This window comes from Oreochromis aureus, linkage group 5 (assembly GCF_013358895.1).
Source record: "Oreochromis aureus strain Israel breed Guangdong linkage group 5, ZZ_aureus, whole genome shotgun sequence".
NCBI classification, from domain to species: Eukaryota; Metazoa; Chordata; class Actinopteri; order Cichliformes; family Cichlidae; genus Oreochromis; species Oreochromis aureus.
Window position 1 is genome coordinate 26,581,480 of NC_052946.1, and position 21,358 is coordinate 26,602,837.

The window sequence follows — 21,358 nt, forward strand, 5'->3', positions numbered from 1 at the left end:
ACAGTACATCCACCTTAAAATCATGATTTTAACATTTATTTCAAGTGTGCCGTGCATAAAAAAGCATAGCTGCATATTCACAGTCAGTTAACCTCCTAAGACCCGAACTCTTCCACGGCATGCATTTTTAATTTCTCTTTGATATTTGGGCATATTGGGGCCCAATGAATGTAAAAACGAAGAATTACCAGATTTTTTTTTTTTTTACTTTATTTTTGTTTTTAAGAAAAATGAGAGCCACATATGAGGATATTCGTTTAAAATTTCGATAGAACAGTAGCAGTATAATGTCCTCGTAAGTGGATATCAGGCCCTTGTAGAGCAAAATTGAGTATTTTGGTCTAAATAACCCAAAATGTGATGTCCACATATGTGGACGCCAGATCCTAGGAGGTTAAGAGTAAACACATCTCCTGTGCTGACTGTGCTTTACAGTGCATTAATTCTGAACCTCAGTTCCAAAGGGTATTTTGTCCCCTTGAGGACATTTGTTAAAAATGGAGGGGGGAAATAATAAAACATAATTCCAGCTTTGACTTCACTGGTGACATTATACAAAATTTTGTATAATGAAGAGGCACTTACCATAATTAAATTTACTTTGTGCTGAAGAAAATAAAATCTTGGTTCAGTCAAAAACAAAAAAAAAAATGTGTTAGTGATATCAGCAGTCATTAAAATGAATTTGATAGAAGCAGGAGTCCTGGAGGTTGCCTGAGGTACATTAAACCCTGGGACAGCTTCTGTCACAAACAGTACAGATAAACACTCAAAGTGGGCCTGTAGATGATGAATTAATGTTTACAGACAACAAGGTGGACAGATCAGCTGCTTGGGTTCAAGCGTCACGGTTCATCTTGGCCAACTTCATTTGGAGAATCTGGATCTCCAAATTTAGCTTTTCCCTCTCCAGCAGCAGGTTTCCTCGTTTTAGGTCCAGCAGATCCTCGTCTGTGGCCGCCGGGGCTGGAACCTGCACCGTGTTTTTCAGACCTGCAGAGGAAAAACAAAAAGACACAAGCACATAAACCAACAACACTTGCAGTTACATGAACACAGGTTAGGAAGATTGATTTTTAAAGGGTAAAAACACCCTTGAGTTCCTACTTCAGTCCTCATAATTAATGAACCAGTATAGGAACCAAATCTCACTTGTCGACTTGAAGAAGAAGAGCTGCGGCAGCACTGTAGTGAATGGTGATCTTGATAAACTAAAGCATGATAACCTAAAATTTTACTCTGAACCCTCTGTTATCATACACTGTATGGACAAAAGTATTGGGCTACATTACACCTACAAAGGGTTTTGTAGTTTCAGTCAATAGGCATTAACAGCTTCCACTCTTTTTGGAAGGCTTGTTTGTGGGAAGTTTCTGGGAACGTTTGCCAGTTTCTCCAGAAGGGCACTGATGCAAGGTGGTGTTTTTGTTTTTTTTCCCGGTCAGTTTATCCCAAAGGTGTTGAATAGGATTGAAGTCAGGGCTCTGTGCAGGTCAGTTATTCCACATCAAACTCATCTAACCATGCCTTTTGGACCTTGCTTTGTACACCCGGTCTGAGTCAGTTGCCTAAAAAGTCCTAATAAGCTGAAGCATCAAGATTTCCCTTCATTGGAACTGAAGGCCCCAGGCAGACTTTACACTTGGTACATTGCAGTCAGGCAGGTAACATTTTCTCGGCCTTCACCAAACAGAGATGTTGCCATGGATCCTAAATGCTTTCACTTTGCAAAATTAGCACTTACAGTTAATTAAGTAATATCTAGACAGGAAAGAAGTTTACGAACTGAGTATGGCTAGGTAATTGATTTTACAGTGAAACATCTTGTAAAACAAAGCCTCCAAAGGGCTGATGACAGACAGGCAGTCTATCTCCTGGCAACATCACCATAGAAAACCTTGTGTATATCTCCAAAACAATGGCAGCTTTGGAAAAAAACATGCCCTGAAAATGAGATGTTTTTTTTTTAATAGGTGAAATATTTGCATGTATAAAATCTTTTCTTTGAAAAGTCATTACACCCTTTGAACATGTTGTCAGGAAAAAAAACTAATTGTGCATCCAGCAGATTTCAAACTGAAACTCTGACTGTAACCTGCATGTATTCAACATACTTTACCACAGTAACAAAATCAGGTTAAATGAGGTTAAGAGGAAAATCTGATATCAGTATATCTTGCTAAAACACATATGTAAGTTTTATTTTTCACATTTTGGGGAAAGCTTTAGAACAATTGTCATTTAACAAGAATGAAATACTGAGTTTACAATTTTAGTAAGTATTTACAGTAGTAGTATTACAGTACATAATCCTTGGATTAAGTATAAATATCCTGCTTACCATCTATTTCATCTGTCTAGACTATGAACTTCAACTCAACCTCCACGGGATAATGGTCACTCACTTTCAGAGCCTGCAAAAGAAACAAAATCTACTGATTGATAATCAAGTTTTGAGCTATTATCAAAGTCTAGCTGAATGTCCCCCTCCATGAATCACCACCTTAACATGGTGGAGGGGTTTGTGCATCCCAGTGATGGCAGTGCTATGTTCTCAAAGGTTTCTGCATTAGTTAGGGTCTAGCAAGGCAAACTGGTCCTGGGTGAGGGGGCAGAGGAAGAGTGATTCACAAACCCCCTATGAAGACACGCTCAAGGGACCAGTTTACTCTGATGGGACAAGGTTACTGGGGCCCAACCCTGGAGCCAGGTCTGGGGAGAGAGCTCAATGGTGGGCACCTGGTGTGCAGGCACAGCCTGAAGAGGCAACAAGGGCCTTCACTTTTGTCGGCCACCACCTGCAGGAGCGGCAACAGGGGTTGGCTGCAATGTGTGTTGGTCAAAGACAGTCCGGTCCCTGGCTGTTGAAACTAGCTCTTGGGATGTGGGATGCCATCTCTTTGGTGGGAGAGGAGCTTGAGATTGTGCAGGATACTGACTAGATATAGTTGGGCCCACCTCGGCATGTGGCTTTTCTCGGGAACCAGGGGCTTGACTCAGAAAGAGGCAGGGGCAGGGTTGGGTACACTTGCATCGACCCAGTTTAGTGCATTTATGTTGGGGCATTTTCTGGTGTATGAGAGGGGTGCATCTCTGTACCTCATTCCTACAATCAGGATCACAGTATGGATGCTTTATACTGCAGTGGTTTACATTTTCAAAGACAATGAGCTTAGAGACCAGGGTTAGAGTCTTTGTCAAACTGAGGTCATAAAGTTACCAAGGAAACTTGAAATTTTGACACTGTTAATGTTTTACCCTAAAGTTTCATTTGCAATTCTGAAGAATAAAGGTTCCTCATTAGTGAGCCTTCTGTCTTTTCTCCCCCTGTAAAGACAAGAGGAAAGCTGGCTGATTTTCAACATTTTTGTGGCTATTGATTGACGGCCTCTTAGGAATTTTAATTACAGCCATAACACCACCCCGCAGCTTTATTCCAGCTCTGTCTTTAAGCAACCGTACTAGCTTTTACACACCGAGTCCTGTTTTTCCATCTCCATCCATTTCAGTGGTCTCTTAAGCCCCACGCCCCCGGTACCGGGGGCAAAAGGGAGGAGATCACGTTTAATCGGTTATAACGCCGGTTGAGAAATATAACTCCAGACATGTGTGGTATCCACAGAAACCTCAGAATCTCAGCTAAAATGTCATATAAACCATTTCTACAACCACCAAACACACCGAAAACAAGCCGCGATTAAACGAGCAGTTACGTAAATGCGCAGAAGTCTGCTAAACACGCAAACGAGAACCAGACAGTCTTCAGACTTCATGTAACCGGTTATAAATAGGCTGGCTAGCTTCCAGGGCTATCACTGCGTAAACACACAAAGTTTGACCACGATCGGACCAAAATTCACCGAATTAGCCGCAAAAGAAGAAAAAAATTAGGTGAGAATAAAATCCACTTCCTTTTTCTGTGTTCCAGTCTCAGTAACTTTGACACAGTAATATCTGCTTTAATATTTACACCTCTGATTAAATGTCCCAAGTGTTAGCTTCATTTTGATACCAAGATTGTAAGGACGGAGTTTGTAATTGCAGGGAAATAATCAATTTAATTTAGGCATTGCATTTTCGAGCAGGAAGCTCAGAAACCCCCTTGGGGCTGAAGAGGTTAAATGGACTGAGAGATATGACAAAAAACAAATCTATCAGCCTTATCATTTTGTGTATAAACCCCTTCTGGCCAATCATATTCTGTGTGATATTGCAAATAAGGCAGAGAACATAACAGTAATTTATTTGCTGAAAAGCATGAATCAAAACAGACCTGCGCCTCACTGAGTTTAAACTCCTCCTGGAAGTTGAAGGTTTTTGCAGAGTTTGGTACCACAGCATTAAGCATGTCATCCCCATAGACCACAATCCTTAACACAGATTAAGAGAAAGAAAAAAAGTCTATTTATTTTACTCATAACACCAGATTTAAATATATAATTACAAAAAAAGCTTATATTCTTGCTGACAAACATATCGAAACCACTCTCACATCTGTCCATTCAACATAAAGCTGCGGCCAGAGCCAGCAGCTGCTGTGCATTACCTGTCATAGGTGTTGGTGTTCTTGGTGCTTGCTGTAGTGTCCACGTCATCTCCAATCAGCCAGTGGAAGTTCTTGTCTTAACGAATGCGAATGGTCTTCATGTCACGGTTGGAAACGTACGCATCGTCTGCATTGAAGTCACCCAAGATCATGATGTTCTGCAGCACAGACCTGAAATATATGCATTAGAGTGTTTTGCTTTAACTCATCATCTTATAGTTAGTTTTATTTTCCCAATTGAGTGCGTTTTGGATTGGTTCATAAGCTTTTTACTACACAACTCTGTCAAAATGTACAAAATCTCACAGAAATATGAATTCCTGCTTTGTCTGTTGTGCAACCAATCCGAGCTACAAAGCTTTAGACACTCTAACTTCTCCTTACATCAGTCCTCCACTTCTTCTTGACATTCTGGAAGACATCGTACAGTTCATCCAGCTCCTTCTCAGAGTCTTCTGGTTTGGTGTGAACTGGGATCATCACCAGGTCCTTCAGCACTAGAGCGAGAACACAAACACACACGGTTTCCGTCCATGATTATATTTACATTAAACTGTTCAAATGATTATTTGATTGCCTTTTAATAACTTTTGTGAAATAATTATATATTACTTCATTATCCTAAACTTGAAACCAGATTATATACATTATTATGATTTTCTCTCCATACAAATGCACACCTCCTCATAATCTGTAAACAGATCTAGGTGATCACAACTTTAAAAAATACCTGGAATAGAGGCTCATCTGTACATCCAGGTTACATACAGGTGCAGCCACAGAAGACATAGTAACAGCTATAAAGTGAGCTGTTACGCTGATTACACACAAGATTAACTCCCTGTTGATCCTAGTCTTACTTTGTTTCCATGACAAACATATCCTACCTGTATTGAGGCATCTAAATCGCAGGATGTAGGGGTCTCTAGCAAAAACATCTCCTCCTTCTGTTACCTCATCATCAAACTGGTAGGAGCTCACCAAGTCCACCAGATCATCCCTACACATGCACACACAAACACAAGCCAAATTCAGACTGTTTTTAAGACTGAATTTTATGCGTTTTATTTTCAGCTTTTTGATGTCAGTGAGAGGGGATATGTATAATATAGTCATCTCAACTCTGGCTGTGAGCTAGGAAGCCCTGCCCACCTGCTGATGAAACCTTCCGTTTGCACAGAGGAGCCGATCGGAAGAAAATCAGCTTAAAGCAAGAGGGCTATACAACTTGTTTCATACAGAGGATGAACTGGAGGACTGCACCAAGGCCTGGCGTGAGATTAAACAATTATCATTTTGAACTGTTAATCATGCAAAGCTACTCTAGTGAGTTAAAGAATAAAAAATATGGAACTGCAAATGAACAGGAATCTGCAACCTGACAAAATACAGTAATTATAATGTGCTGTCAGTGAACTCTCACCTGTAGAGGAACATGAACTGCTCCTTGTAGCGCGTTCTGCCCAGACGAGTGCTGATTTTCAAAGTGTAGTGATGTTCCTTGTTGGCTCTGAGAAGATATAAGTTGAGTGAAATTTGTGTAACTCTTGAAGTTTGGTCCATGATATCTTGTGAAATCTTCTGATTCTCTGATGTTTGCAATACCACCATCCATCCACTTTCATGAAGTAGAGGCAGGAGAGGGAGAGCGAGGCAGTCGCTCCATATATCGGTTGTTAAGCTTAACGTGGGAACGCTTTACAAACATTCAGAGATGAACTTACACACTTGCTTTACTTCTCTCTGGGATAACTTCCTCGGAGATGAAATGCTGGTTTGGTACAAATACACACAGCCGCTCTATCACGTGATGCATACTGCTCCTACGTGCTAAGGTTATGAGCCGAGTCACGCCGTGTCGCAAGTTTTGTGAGGTGCTTTTTTGATATTTAATGGATCGGATTACATTTTTTATTTTTCGCCGATATCCGATCCAGTAATTTAGGTCAGTATTGGACCGATACCGATACGTAATATCGGATCGGTCCATCTCTAGTATAAAGTAATTAATGCAATGAAGTATGAAAGATGAACCTGAAATAAGTAAAAGAAAATCTTACTCAGAATCCAAAATGCATTGATATATTTTAACCCTGTTTTTAAATTCATGTTTAATTAAATCAGATTTTTTTCTGCATTTAATTTTATTTTTAGTTGAAATTTATCTTTTATTTTTCTATTGCATTTTTTCTTATTTGCGGATCTTTTTAAACAGCTTTTTAATTGTCCCTTTTTGAACAACATTAAACATTTTGTTTTTTGTTGCTGCTGCTGACATATTTTAACAGAACAATTAGCTGCTCTCAAAATTTTTTCCCACTGAGATCCCTGCTTGGGCCACATTAGTGTGAAGACAGCAGACAGAAAACTTGTTCCAACAGGTTCAGTCTCCGTCTTTACAGACCTGCTTTCCAAATCCCCGTCTCCATTGACCTGAGTCTACCTGCAGCTTTACATCAACACTGCATCTTAAATGCTCTGTCAGTGAATCATATAGACTTTGTCCTAACCAGTGTTGGGTAAGTTACTTTAAATTAGTAACTTAGTTACATTACTAGTTACTTCTCTAAAAAAGTAACTCAGTTACTTCAAGTTACTCGTTACTTTCAAAGTAACTAGTTACTAGGGAAAGTAACTTTGGTTTTACTCAGAATTCTCTTGTTAATGTGTTGCTTCTGTAACTGGATACCCAGCAAGATTGCCAGTCTTCTATCTTGCTTACATGCCACAAGTGCACTGTGCCACCTACCAATAGAAAGGAAAAAATAATGTACACATTTCCATGAGAGAAATCCCACGCCTGGACCGTCGTTGACCGCCGCCATGATTCTAGCCTGCTTTTTACATCCAACACAAAAACTGCAGTCGTGGTGCTTTTGATTGTACTGTTAAAATCTCCCAATTCTTTTAATCTTTGGGCTGAAGGAAGGACAATACTCGGTGTATAAATGCTCAATCAACAATACTTTATTTCCATACAATTCAACACTTAAGAGCATAAGAACCATCATGATGGGGAGACCTGCCTGCAGAGGGTCACAGCAAGTCTGAAAATGGTGACGGGTTACTCAGCTTCTTATAGCCTCTAGTGGCCCCCACCTAGTCGTAAAAGCCTAAACATTCACATTCTTTTCTCTCACACGGCGCCTAAGTTATGACCTCGGCTCCCTGTCTTTCTGCTCTCTGTAAAGGTGGGGGTATGGAATGTGGTCTGTCTCTTCTGCTATCAGAACAACAAGGCCTTCTGCACCCAACATTCTCTTCATGATTCAGCAGTATGCAATGTCAAGAAACCATGTAACACGTTCAACAGTGTCGAGTAGTACAGGTCAATCCAAAAGATCTAATGGTTTTCACACTCTTTTAAGTCAGAAGTATAATGCAAACTAAAACTACATACTGATCACACACTCTATATTAAGGGGTATAATATGATCTACAGCAGTATCATAATTCAACTACTTTGATTACATATATAAGGTAACATATGATAACCGAATAATCTCACAGTACTCAGAACTTGGAAATTCTGCCTTCTGAATAGGAAGATGTAGGTAACACCAGACTGCAGATGAGCTGCATACAGAGCTGGACTGGGACAAAAACATCATCCCGGGCATTTTGACTAGAGACCGGCCCACCATTATAGGAAAAATCATAAAGCCTTTGAATGAAAATAAACACTGTTGTGACAGTGATGTACACTGTTCTGATGGTATATATGTATCAATCTATCAATTGTTTGTTGTAAGACTCAGATAATTATTTTTTTTTAAAGCGAGACATTTTAAATGAGAATAATAAAGAAAAATATTTCCTTGTCCCCCCTTTTCCTGTTAATGCCCTACCTGCCCCCTGGCAACACTTTGCTAGACCCGCCCCTGCACAGTTACCAGCTGTCAGCTACATAGAAAAGGATCCTGGTGTTATTTGTCTCTCAGAAACAGTTCATAACTTCCCTTCAACTCATTCATGTCACCTAAAAGGTAAACCTGTTTCTCCATCACCTGTTCAGCTCTGATGATTCAGTAAGGACATCTCCTGGTTTCATCTTCATGTTCATGTTCATGACCAACAGCTTTACAGCTGTGGCTCCAGCAAACATCAGCTGATACTAGAAATTAATATTAAATAAATTCTAACAACAGCTGATCAAGCTTAAACTTGCTGCTGTTGTTTAACGCGACATCCGCTGGTTTCCTCTTTCTGGCGCAAAGTGGGCGATAAACAAACAAGAGAGAAAAGCCGATCAGCTGATCATTGATCAGTTTCGTGATTGAAGTAGAAACGGGAGAGAATGAGAGAAGAAGAGGCAGCTGTGCAGCTTCAGCTTTGTGTCTTTTTCATTGTAGCTGAAGTCCGGGACAAACTGTGTTCCTTTTCACCTTTTCACCTCAGTACGAAACGCATAATATTTGCTCTGAATACGAGACGATTCTGTTTTTTACGGGACGGTTGGAAACTCTAATAATTAACCGTATGAACAAAATAAAGTTCAACATCAGTAATAGCACCCACCCAGCTGTATAGAAACTCCGTCATGCTAGCTAGCACGCAGTACGAAAATGTCAGCATACCGAAAATAAACTCCACCTAAACTTGGTTTATATCTGACCCAGATAGACTGCAGGTCATAACTTCTTACCTGAAGTTCAGTTCACCTGACACTCGGACCGGCGGCCGCTTCGGGTCTCTCCTCTTGCCTCCCTTTTCCTTCATCCACCTGCTGGCTTCCACCACTTGCTAATGTTATTGAATCTGTGGAAGCTCCGCGATATCCACCACACGAAGTAACGAGTAACGAGCCTATCTAAATCCCAGTAACGAGTAACGCGTTCCTGGTTTTGGCATAATAACTAGTTACCGTGCTCGTTACCACAATAATAACGTAGTTACTGTAACGCGTTACTTAATAACGCGTTAGTCCCAACACTGGTCCTAACCCATGTACCAGCAAACAAACGTAAACAGAAATTAAAAGGTTTACTACAAGTCAAACAACAGTGGGTGTGACACTGACTCCATGCAGCAGTTGTGAATTTGCAGTGAGCCGCAATCAGTTTTTGGCAGTGACTTTTATATATCCTTTATTTATGCAGTTAAAAAAAAATCTAGTTAACATTAAAAATGTCTTGTAATAGTAAGGTGACCAAGAGGGCAGCAGAAATTGCAACAAATATTAAAATATGTTTACAGAACTATTGTAAGTGGAGAAAAAGGACCGGATTGGTTATAATGTAAGTACAATAACACAGAGTTATAAAGATACTTGAAAAACAGGTAATTTTTGAATTTTATATATAACCTCTTTGTAAACCCTGTTCACCGAAGTCTATTTACCAACATACGTAAAGATATTACACATAAAAAACACACGGAAACATTGGAAATCAGTTTTTGGCAGGCGATCACTTTTTGGCACAACACTGGTACCAAAAAAAAATAAGATTTATTCATAACACACAGAAAAAGACCCAGGGAAACCGAGTTAACGATAAAAACGTTAAAAAATAGTGATAAAAACCGATAAAAACCCTGAAAAACATAAATTTCACGCACGAGCCTCAACTCTCGCGACCCGGTACCAAACGACTCGGGGGTCCGGGGGGTTGGGGACCGCTGATGTACAAGGACTCTTTATAACCAAAACACTATCTACTCTTGCATCAGCACAACACCAGTCAGAGGTGATACTCCTAATATTTTCAAACTTTCGATTTGCAAGGAGAAGCCAGTCAGAGAAGTTAAAATAGCACGTTTCAGACAAAGGATGAACAGAGGAGCAACACCGAGGCTAAGCACAAAATAAATATGGATTATTTTTAACTGAATCATGCAAAGCTACACATATAAGAAGTTGTTGATAGTGCTCAACATCAGTCTAGAGAATCATCTGTACTCTCTTGTTCCAATTTACGTGCATCTGACATTTACTGTGTTTGTCTTTTTAACTACATTTATAAAACTATGCCTAATTTATTTTTTCCTTATTCAATTTATTTAACTATTTTATTTTACTGTATTCTATAGTGTTTCTTTTACTTTAGTTGATTCCGTTTACTTAATTTTTCTACCTTATTACTATTTTTGTTCTGTTTAATTTGATTTGAATCCACTTCATAAAGCTAATCTGACACAGGCTGTATTCAGTTTTGCTTTTGGTATAACCTTAATACTTTGAGTACACAAGGACAAGGTCAAATACCTGTGAGTAAAGAAATAACATGTTAGGTATGGAAGCACAAGTTGTGAAAAAAATAATTATATTTTTGAGGCAGGTAAATGAGTACTTGGTATGTAAATTCCACCATCAGTGGAATCAGTGGTAAATTTAATTGTATTTTACGATACGAGCTTTCTCGGCAGACGTCTCGGTGTGAGAGGGTGAGGTGCTCAGCCTTTCAGGGCCCCCTCTGAGCAGAGCTGGTTTGGGTACTCGCCTAGCCTGGACGCCTCCTAGATGAGGTGTTTTGGGCATGTCCAAGTGGGGCAGACTGAGGACATGCACCACAGAATACATTAGCTGACTTGGGGAATCCTTCAAAAGAGGGGGTGGTGGGGGCAAAGGGAGGTCTGAAGAGGCCCAGACTCAGCTTAATGGTAGAAAACTGATTAGGAAAATAAAGAATGAACACTTGCTCATAGGTATCCACAAAGTCCACAAACACAAAGGTGGACATTAACTGTCAGTGTTCCCTGCCCTGGTGCCACTTACTGTTTTCAAGTTGTGGATTAACAGAGCACAAAACACAAGCAGTACCAGTGTTTCTGCATGAGTGTGGCGAATGTTGTCTGACTGGTTTGCCTTTGTGCTCCTATTTAGACACCCGATCAGAAGAGGTTGAAGCTGATAACAGCTGCAACAAAGGAACGCACCTCAGTCATGATGATGTTTTGCTAAACACTAGGATTAGATGGGATAAGATACAGTGTTATGTCCACAGCTGAAGTTTTATATCTGTTAAAACTCTACTGCAATTATTTATTGTTTATTCATGTGACGTCAAGCAGTCTGTAATGTTGCAAAACATTTCACGATCTGGATTTTTGGGTTCACTTTTCTGAATTTCACATTCACAGTTATGTGAAGTCCAGATTTAGCTCCCACCATAATAATGAAATATTAATATTTCCACTCTGATAGCAGCAGTCGGAAAAAATCCTCTAGATTGTCACAACATGTGAACAGGATTCTTTCCTGCCATAAAAAAAGAACAGATGTATCTGCGTCGACATGAACAACGGGGATGGAAATTTCATCTGGTGTCAGCAATGGTGAAAAGACGGTTATGCAAGGGGCTCGTTTCTATAATACAGAAAGACATAAAACAATAAACAAGACCTAGGAGTGTTGGAAAAATGTTGGGGGTGTTTACCATCTTACTTCACTCACGCTGGTGCTTTTTGACTCTAGGGCAGGGGTCGGCAACCTTTTTGATGGCGAGTGCCATTTAAAATTTCCTCAGAAGTCAGTGTGCCATATGATTGCATTAGCAATAAATTTAATAATGCTCTATATTAACAGTTACACATTATATAGAACCACTTTATAGAATTATATTTGTTTGCAGATGTTGGCAGCTATCAGCGAATAGTTATCAGCTATTTTGAAACAAAAAAAAGACACTTTTTATTCATAACAAGAACTCCATAACAGCAAATGAACAGTACAACAGAAAATACAAATGCTATTTATGGTCTCCTCACAACAATGATAAGAAAAATAAACTGGGCCAATATGGCATGTTTGTTAATACAGAGACACACATGTTAATGTGATCTCTGGTCTCCCACTCAGAGACACAGGTCTCCGAGTGTCCAGCGTTCAGACGGCTACCTGAGGTCACTCATGTGAGAGAAAATCTGCTCACACAGATATGTAGAGCCAGATACTGTCAATAAGGCCTCTGCAATGTTCTGAAGACAGTTAAACTTGTCAGGTAGTGATGTCCAGCAGGTGAAAATGCAAGCTCCATGAACACGCACAGCTGTGGATTCCAGCTGCTTCGATGTCGCATTAACTGGCATTAACTCAGCCAGTTAATGCGAGACAAATCTAACTGCTCATTAAAGATTTCTGGTTTGATCAGAAAATAAAACATTGGTCCATACACCTGAAAGTCCCAAAAATGCATTGTGTCTCGAGTCTATGGATGCATTTTGACTAAAGACCGGCCCCCCAGATATTAAAGCCATAAAGCCTTTGAATGAAAACAAACGCTGTTGTGACAGTGATGTACTCTGTCTTGTTGGTAAATGTATGATTTCTGTTCATTTTACATCAGATAAAAACTTTGGTTGTAAGCTTCAGATAATTACTTAATAACAGCCAGACATTTTAAATGAGAATAAGAAAGTATTTCTTTGTGCCCCCCTTTCCCTGTTAATGCCCTACCTGGCCCCCTGGCAAAACTTTGCTAGACCCGCCCCTGCACAGTTACCAGCTGTCAGCTACGTAGAAAAGGATCCTGGTGTTATTTGTCTCTCAGAAACAGTTCATAACTTCCCTTCAACTCATTCATGTCACCTAAAAGGTAAACCTGTTTCTCCATCACCTGTTCAGCTCTGATGATTCAGTAAGGACATCTCCTGGTTTCATCTGCATGTTTCCCTCTCACCAGATATACAAACCGATATCATGACCAACAGTTTTTACAGCTGTGGCTCCAGCAAACATCAGCTGATACTAGAAATTAATATTAAATACATTCTAACAACAGATGACCAAGCTTAAACGTGCTGCTGTTGTTTAGTGCGACATCCGCAGGTTTCCTCTTTCTGGCGCAAAGTGAGCGATAAACAAACAAGAGAGAAAAGCTGATCAGCGGATCATTGATCAGTTTCACGATTGAAGTAGCAACAGGAAAGAGAGGGGAGAGAATGAGAGGAGAAGAAGATGCAGCTGTGCACGAAAGACACAATATCTCCAGTTTTGTGTCTTTTTCCATCCTGGCTGAAGTATGGGACAAATTGTGTTCCTTCTCAGCTCAACACGAAACGCGTAATAATTTCTCTGAATGCGGGCCGATTCTGTTTGTACGGGACGGTTGGCAACTCTACTAACTAACCTTATGAATAAAATAAAGTTCACTATCAATAAAATCATAGTACCCGCCCAGCAGTATATAAATTCCGTCATGCTAGCTAGTACGCAGTACGAGTTATTGTAACTGACTGTAAAAAGTCAGCACAACGAAAATAAACTCCACCTAAACTTGGTTTATATCTGACCCAGATAGACTGCAGGTCATAACTTCTTACCTGAAGTTCAGTTCACCTGACGCTCCGACCGGCGGCTGCCTCGGGTCTCTCCTCCTCCTGCCTCCCCTTCCCTCATCCACCTGCTGGCCTCCTCCACTTGTTAACTTTACTGAATCTGTGGAAGCTCCGCCATAGCCACCACCAAACAACTGAGTTATTTTTACACACCGACCAGCGTCTGGTCAGTCCACCACCAAAAAAAAAAAAAAAAAAATAATCGGGCCACCGAGCAAATGCCCTTATGCCCGATGGCCAGTCCAGCTATGGTCGTGCGTGCCATCAGTTAACCCTTCGCGTGCCAACGGTGGCGCGTGCCTAGGGTTGCCGACCCCTGCTCTAGGGGAACCATCCTTTCCTTTTTTTTCCCTCTTAGCCAGAAACCTTATCAGTTTCTAACAGTAATCCCTGAGTAATCAGCTACATATTGGACTGTGACATTACTGCATATAATTCTTTGGTGACAACGTCTCTGCTACAGTCAAACATCTCTCTTATGTCTGATAATAAGATTCATGGTCACCAGAGAGATTTATCTTAGTAAAACTATAATTGCATATTATTTTAAAGGTGCACTGATGTTTAGCAGCTAACTTTAACAACATAGTCCTATATTAGACCTTATTAGACAACCCATACTGTTTTAGTGACTTGTTTTCTGATTAGATGCAACTATATGTGAGATTTGGGTAGGTTAAGGAAAGAGATGTTGGAAGCGAGATAAAGCTTGTATCAGGACTGAGGACTGCACTAATGCCCCGTATAAAATAAATACATTTTATTTTGAACTGTTATTTTGCTTTTTAAAAACAAAACAAAACAAAAAAACAGTGTCACTGGTTTACTCCCTACAAGAGAGATGAAAAAAATCATGTTAAGGTATATGAAAATAATGTTTGGTAATTCTAGCCCTGAACTTGAATGGCCACTTCATGAACTGCTGTGAGATTTTGTTGCTCAAGCAGAAAAGCAGCTGAAGATCGGAGCACTCAGGAGTTAGTGGCAACCAGTGACTGTAGAAAAGTCAAGTGAATGCTGTTAAACTTCAATCAATTTTATTGAATTTGCTGTATCCACTGAAAGGTTTGTAAAATGTTAATTCTGTGTTCACAGTTACCTTTTACAGTTCAGTAGTGATTAAAGAAAACTCAACCATTCCAGCTGTATTTGAATACATACATGGATTAGCCATTAAACATGAACCCACTGACAGATTAAGTGAACAATATTGAGAAACCTCAAAGAAACCTCGAGTCTCAATTCATGCAGATGCACCTGAGTGTCAAGATTCATGCATGTTGACATGCAGCACCTTAAACTGTACACCCGTCCAACAGCAACAACACTCCCTGCCAAAAAAAACACTCAAGATGAGCTCAAGAAATGGCTTCAAAACTCCTCACATTTCCATCTAACTAGATAGCTGTTGCTGTTTGCAACAGAAACAAACACAATCATGGAGACCTGTCATCCTGCTGTTAAGACACAGTGGGAACACCCCAGTAGGGCATCTATAATATTAGGAAGGTCGTTTCAATTTACCTAATTTGCATTGCATTGTTATGTTTTGCACTGTTTACATTTGAATCCTAAATCCATGCAATGACATTAGTTTTCTTGGCTTATTGCATATTAAATAGCTGCTTTTCTTTCTGCCCCTAGCTGTGAAATGGTGTGTGACATAACAAATATTTCCACAAAAATACACAAAGAAACACTGCACATACATCCAGCAGCTTACTGGAAGCTTCAGGTTTCACTTACTACTCCCCCCCTTTGTTCACGACCACGGCCAGCACCATCACAGGCAGCAAAGGGTGGAAAAGTACTCCAAGCCATTGCGTAACCTAACTTTGCAAACACACACTAAACATATATTTTAAGTAAAATGTGACGAGCTCTCACAATCTGAAGTACTACAGGCCTTTTCACAGAGATAAACTATTCATATCTTTAACCACACAAGGCTTTAATACAGCAGCCTCACACTGTGATCAGAAAACTGCAAAATTTCCCTTTAAAAGTTTTTGCGAGAAAAGGTGCAAAACTTATGAATAAAATATAACTGTCTGATTTTACTGTGTAGTACTTTGGTTACATGATTGTGTCAAATTTTAAACTTTGACATGAATAAGCACAAAAATATTATATACACCGCCAAAAAGTAATCTCTAATAAACAAGACTGCAGCTCCTGTAATTATTACGTATACATAAAGGGCAAAAAATACCGCGATAGTTTCTCCTATTATATCCAAATTTTTAACTTTAGTTAGTTTTTTAAATAAATGATGGAACAAAAAAGTGCGAAAGTACTTCAACAGGTGTACAAGTTCATCTTTGTTTACATTTGTGTGACTGATAATTTAGCCTAACGTTAGTTAGTTAACACAATTAATATCAGTAAGCTACATTAAGGATGTGAGCTTCTGCAACATAAAAAGAAGTTCCAGGAGAAGCAGACTAATCCTTTAGCTCAGTATCTAAATGCATCCACCGTCATCAGAGGAAGGTTACTTTATTGTCGGTATGTAAAACCACTGTGAGGACAAACAGACCGAGAATTTGTTTCTCACCTGCAGGAGGAGGAGGATCTGCTGCTGCTGAGAGGAGGGCCGTAAACCAGACGTATTTTTCGAAAGCAAGATCTGACTAAAGGAACAGAAGTAAACCTTTCTTGACTTCCCAATCTAGACTTCATGTTATTCCTTCAGCCCTAGGGGAAAATTACTCTGCAGTTAGTGACCACAGACAATATGATTGGTCGAAAGCCAACCAATAGGATGGCTAGACAGTGAGACAAAAAAAAAAGGCTAAACAAGTTTCCCTCCCTTGTAGTGATTTCGTGCTAAATAGAAAAACACTTTGTGTGCTCTGATGTTAGAAACACGATCTCCAACAACAAAAACGTTCATTTTTATTATTTAATTCACCCAGTCTTTATTAAAACACAAACTAGACAAAAATAACAAAGTGTGTTTCACTGAGAGAGAGAGAGGATGTTTGTCTGGTTCGAGTTGTTGTTGTTCGGCAGGATACAGTGACACACGACACATTAAAGAAATGGTTTACCCCACAGTGGCACCCACATACATTAGACCTGTCTGAGGCTGGCTGAGCTTTGCACGTCACTGAAAGTTGCAGCTTTCAAGTAAATGAACCAACCTGCATCTGCAGAAGGATTTTTAAAAGTCATAGAACAAATGTGTGTAACATGTCTGTTTAATTGGGACACAATTAAATTACTTGCTGAACAAATCTGAATTAATATTTATATGAGCGGTAATTTGAGAGTTTAAAACACACTAGGAAATAAATCCAGAAATAAATAACTGAGGGACAGTAACAGATATAAGGTATATATTCAAATACTTTGATATTGAATTAATGAAAAAAGTTTTATTTCAAAACAACTTTCTTTAAAAAACACTGCATTTATTACAGTTGTATTTCTTAGTTGTTCTGGGTCGTCTTTTACTACAATCTCTCAATGTATATTAATTTTCTGTGGTTACTGATAACTAACTACCTCACAGTACATTTGTGTGGTCAGTTTATTAAGATAAAGCCTACTTAAAAAATAGTTCTTTTTTTTTACTTTCTGCTATCAAGCCAGTACTCTGGTGCTCTGCTGAGAGCGGCCTTATTTTACTTTTCCAATAAGCTCCCTAATTCTGTTTAGTTCTAAAAGCATCCAAACCTTTTAGCAAATTCAGTTCTCAGTTTCTTAACCTTGATACTTTTACTTCAAGTGACAAATTACGATTGGTGTGAAGTATTCTACACCAAAAAACTGGAATCCAGAGGAGCTCATGATTGAGGAACGTCCAGCTAGATATCAGACATGAAAGACTTATGGTTTACAAAGTGAAGAAATCAAACACGTGACTTCAGGCAGTGGAAATGACAAAATTAAAACTTTAATTGTTTGGTAGAAAAGTATAGAAATTACAGACATTACAACAAACAAAAACTGACACTGAGACAGGTGGGGAACAGGAATCAGGTGGGGAAAAAGAATCAAGAGACGCAATGTCAGTTATTAATAAATGAAAAAGACCCCAAAAAGCAAAAGCAACTCAAAAACCCTGTAAAGAGACAAGGGACCACGACAAAAAGACCACCACTCATTTCTTGTTTCAGACACCTGCTCAACAATATTTATTTTACCCTTTACCCCTATTTATTTTAAATGCAATGACCAAGGTGTGCTAACACCAACAAAGTATCTACTGTAACCCAAATAATTACCTCTCCTTAAACTTAGCCTGGTTGTTTTTTCTGCTAACCTAAAAGTGCACTTACAACGTCTTTTTGCACAATCGGTTAGAAGGCAGGTTCAAATATTTTCAAGGGTCATTTTGCTTGGTTTGCACTGATCATGTGTGGTTCTCCCTCTGTCCATGTGGGTTTTCATTGGGGACTCTGGCTTCCTTCCTTCATCTCTAAGTCATGCATTATAAATTAACCATGCAAATGTGACTGTGAGTGGTTATCTGTCTCTTTGTGTTGGTCCTGTGATTACAACCAAGCCAGAGCGTACTCTGCCCCTTTCCTTACAATCCTGAATTTGATAAGTAAATTGAATAAAATCTATGGATGGTTTGTTATTTCTGTTTTTACTGCTCTATGTAAGTTCACACTGATATTTATAATTCCTGCTGGACTGTTAGAGATATGTGTCTGCTGTAATTAATTAGCTGTGATTTTCCTTACCTGACTTTAACACTCGCTGACTTTGATCTCTTTTATACTTTGTGTTTTTCTTGCACTTTTGCCTTAATTTCTCACATTTTGCCCTCTTTGATGAGCCACGGTGTCCCACCTCTATTTAACATTGTTCATTAAAAGTTCAGTGTTCTTAAAAAAATGTTATATACTTATGTTATATAAAATTTTACATAAGAACAAGACAAAACACAGGAAAGACAAGATAAAGGAAAACGGTTTGAATTTGCAAGACAGAGCATGTTATGGTTTCAGTTTTCTAATTACTCTTCCCATGACATGTTTGCTTACATTATGTGGCAGTCTCCAAGCAGTGTGACAGGCTCCTTTAAGTGAAACCCACTGCTGGGTGGGCGAAGCTCCACCTCTAACCTTGATATCCTCAGAACAAAAAACACAGGAAATGTATTTCTCTCAGTTATTGTTCACTGGAAGAGAGGCTCCAACTGAGAGAAAAGGGGAAATGCCGACCAAATAATTCTTCACAGCTTTCGGAGAAGTAAACGTAACACAGCATTGTGATCCTGCATTTCAACCTGCCTTTAACTGAAGAAAAACAAGCAAAGAGAAAGTGAAGGTGAACTTCCTCCTTTCATGCTCTGCACTGTAGCTTTTTACTTTCACCTGAGAACGAGAGAATGGCTTATAATCCAGAGAAGGACCTGTCCTGTCCTGTCTGCCACGACATCTTTGATATTCCTGTCGTCCTGGCATGCAGCCACAGCTTCTGTAAAACCTGTGTGGAGACCTGGTGGAGAGACAAACCCATAAAAGAGTGTCCGGTTTGTAAGGAAAGACCTTTGCTGGGTGAGCCACCAGTTAGTTCAGCCTTAAAGAACCTGTGTGAGGCCTTCTTACAAAAGAAAGATCAAAATGCTTCTGCAGGCTCTGAAACTGTTTGCAATCTGCACCATAAGAAACTGAGAGTCTTCTGCTTGAATCATGAGCAGCCAGCGTGCCTTGTCTGTCGAGATTCAAAATCACATCTCGGCCACAGCTTCAGACCCGTCAATGAAGCTGCAGAAGATCACAGAAAGGATCTCAAGGAATCCCTGAAACCTTTACAGGAGAAACTGAAAGTGTTTGAAGAAGTTAAAGAAAAGTTTGATGAAGCAGCAGAACACATTAGGGTCCAGGCCCAGCAGACAGAGAAACAAATTAAGGAGGAGTTTAAGAAGTTGCATCAGTTTCTACAAGATGAAGAGGAGGCCAGAATCACTGCTTTAAGGGAGGAAGAGGAGCAGAAGAGTCAAATGATGAAGGGGAAGATTGAAGGTCTGAGCAGAGAGATAGCAGCTCTTTCAGAAATAATCCGAGCCACGGAAGAGGAGCTGAGAGCCGAAGATGTCTCGTTCCTGCAGACCTACAAGGCTGCAGTGGAATTAATCCAGCAGTGCCCTCTGCTGGATGATCCAGAGCTGGTGTCAGGAGCTCTGATAAATGTGGCCAAACACCTGGGCAACCTGACCTACAACATCTGGAATGAGATGAAGGCAATAGTCTCCTACTTTCCTGTGATTCTGGATCCAAACACAGCTCATCCAGAGCTCATCCTATCAGAAGATCTGACTGGCGTAAGATCTGTAGAGAGGCATCAGCTTCCTGACAATCCGGAGAGGTTTGGCTGCTATTGCATTGTCCTGGGCTCTGAGGGCTTTGACTCAGGCACCCACAGCTGGGATGTTGAGGTTAGAGACTCTACAGGCTGGGTCTTGGGTGTAGCAGCAGAGTCTGTACAAAGAAAGGGTGAAATAACATCTGGACTTTGGCGGATAATGGGGCTAACTGAAGATAAATATGCAGCATGCTCCCCATCACAACACACATTTATTCACCCACTGAAGGAGTTCCAGCGGATCAGAGTTCATCTGAACTGGGACGAAGGAAAGCTGTCATTCTCTGATCTCGATACTGACACACACATACACACCTTCATACACACTTTCACGGAGAAGCTGTTTCCATACTTCATCAATAAGAAAGAACAGCAGCTAAAAATACTTCCGCTGAAGGTTTCTGCAACAGTAAAACTGCTTAACCAATGAAAATGATGGGATTATCAAATATTATAGGTCATTTTATGTATTCAAAGATCATTGTACTGTTTTCTTTGTATGGAAAACATTTCTTGACTTCTGATGAAGCTAATATTGAAAGCATGCTAATGTTACTTAACGCATGCTTTAAGATTTTGTACTGAGTTTCAATAGGTCACATCATTTTGTATGGTATGTTAGGGTGGGAAAGAAAAAAAGTCTGTTGAATATGATGTTAATTACTATAATGGACATTTCACAATAAAAATCCACCATATTTCATATTTCTTTCAGTAATATTGTATCCAATGTAGGTTAATTTAAGCGACTAGCTTATTTGGATTTTGGTATGTATGCCTTCTGGTCTACTAGCATTTTAGAGAGCAGCTAAATTGCGAAGTGCATGTCTGGTAGCATTGACAATTTTTAAAACAAAAATTTGGGCGATAGCAAATGCTTTTTTTGCTTTTTGTTGTAAAATCAAAGAATTTTTCATTATAAAATGTTTTAATATTTGTTTGTGTTAGTTTTATAGTGGCTCAATATTCATTTCATACAATACAGGGATGGTGTCTCATTTTCACCACAAAAATCAGTATTGGCTAATACTGAAACACTTTGTGGTTCAAGTAACTTTACAATTGTCCATCCATCCGTTTTCTTCCACTTATCCAGGTCAGAGTGGTGTTGTGGTGGGGTGTATGTTTGGCTCCACCACAACACCACTCAGCCAATGCTATACACTAAGTATGTAGCATTAGCTTATGAGTTTGCACCCTCTACGGTTCTCT

General features: G+C 39.6%; 1 protein-coding gene and 1 pseudogene across 1 annotated transcript; one reads left to right on the forward strand and one right to left on the reverse strand.

Moving 5' to 3' along the window:
* Nucleotides 1-257: 257 nt before the first annotated feature.
* Nucleotides 258-16,532, reverse strand: LOC116317142 (annotated as a pseudogene).
* A 2,637-nt stretch (nucleotides 16,533-19,169) lies between these two features.
* On the forward strand, nucleotides 19,170-20,576 carry LOC116317119 (nuclear factor 7, ovary-like). The gene has a single exon (XM_031735794.2). The coding sequence runs from the start codon at nucleotides 19,170-19,172 to the stop codon at nucleotides 20,574-20,576; it is 1,407 nt and encodes a 468-aa protein (XP_031591654.1).
* Nucleotides 20,577-21,358: the final 782 nt, after the last annotated feature.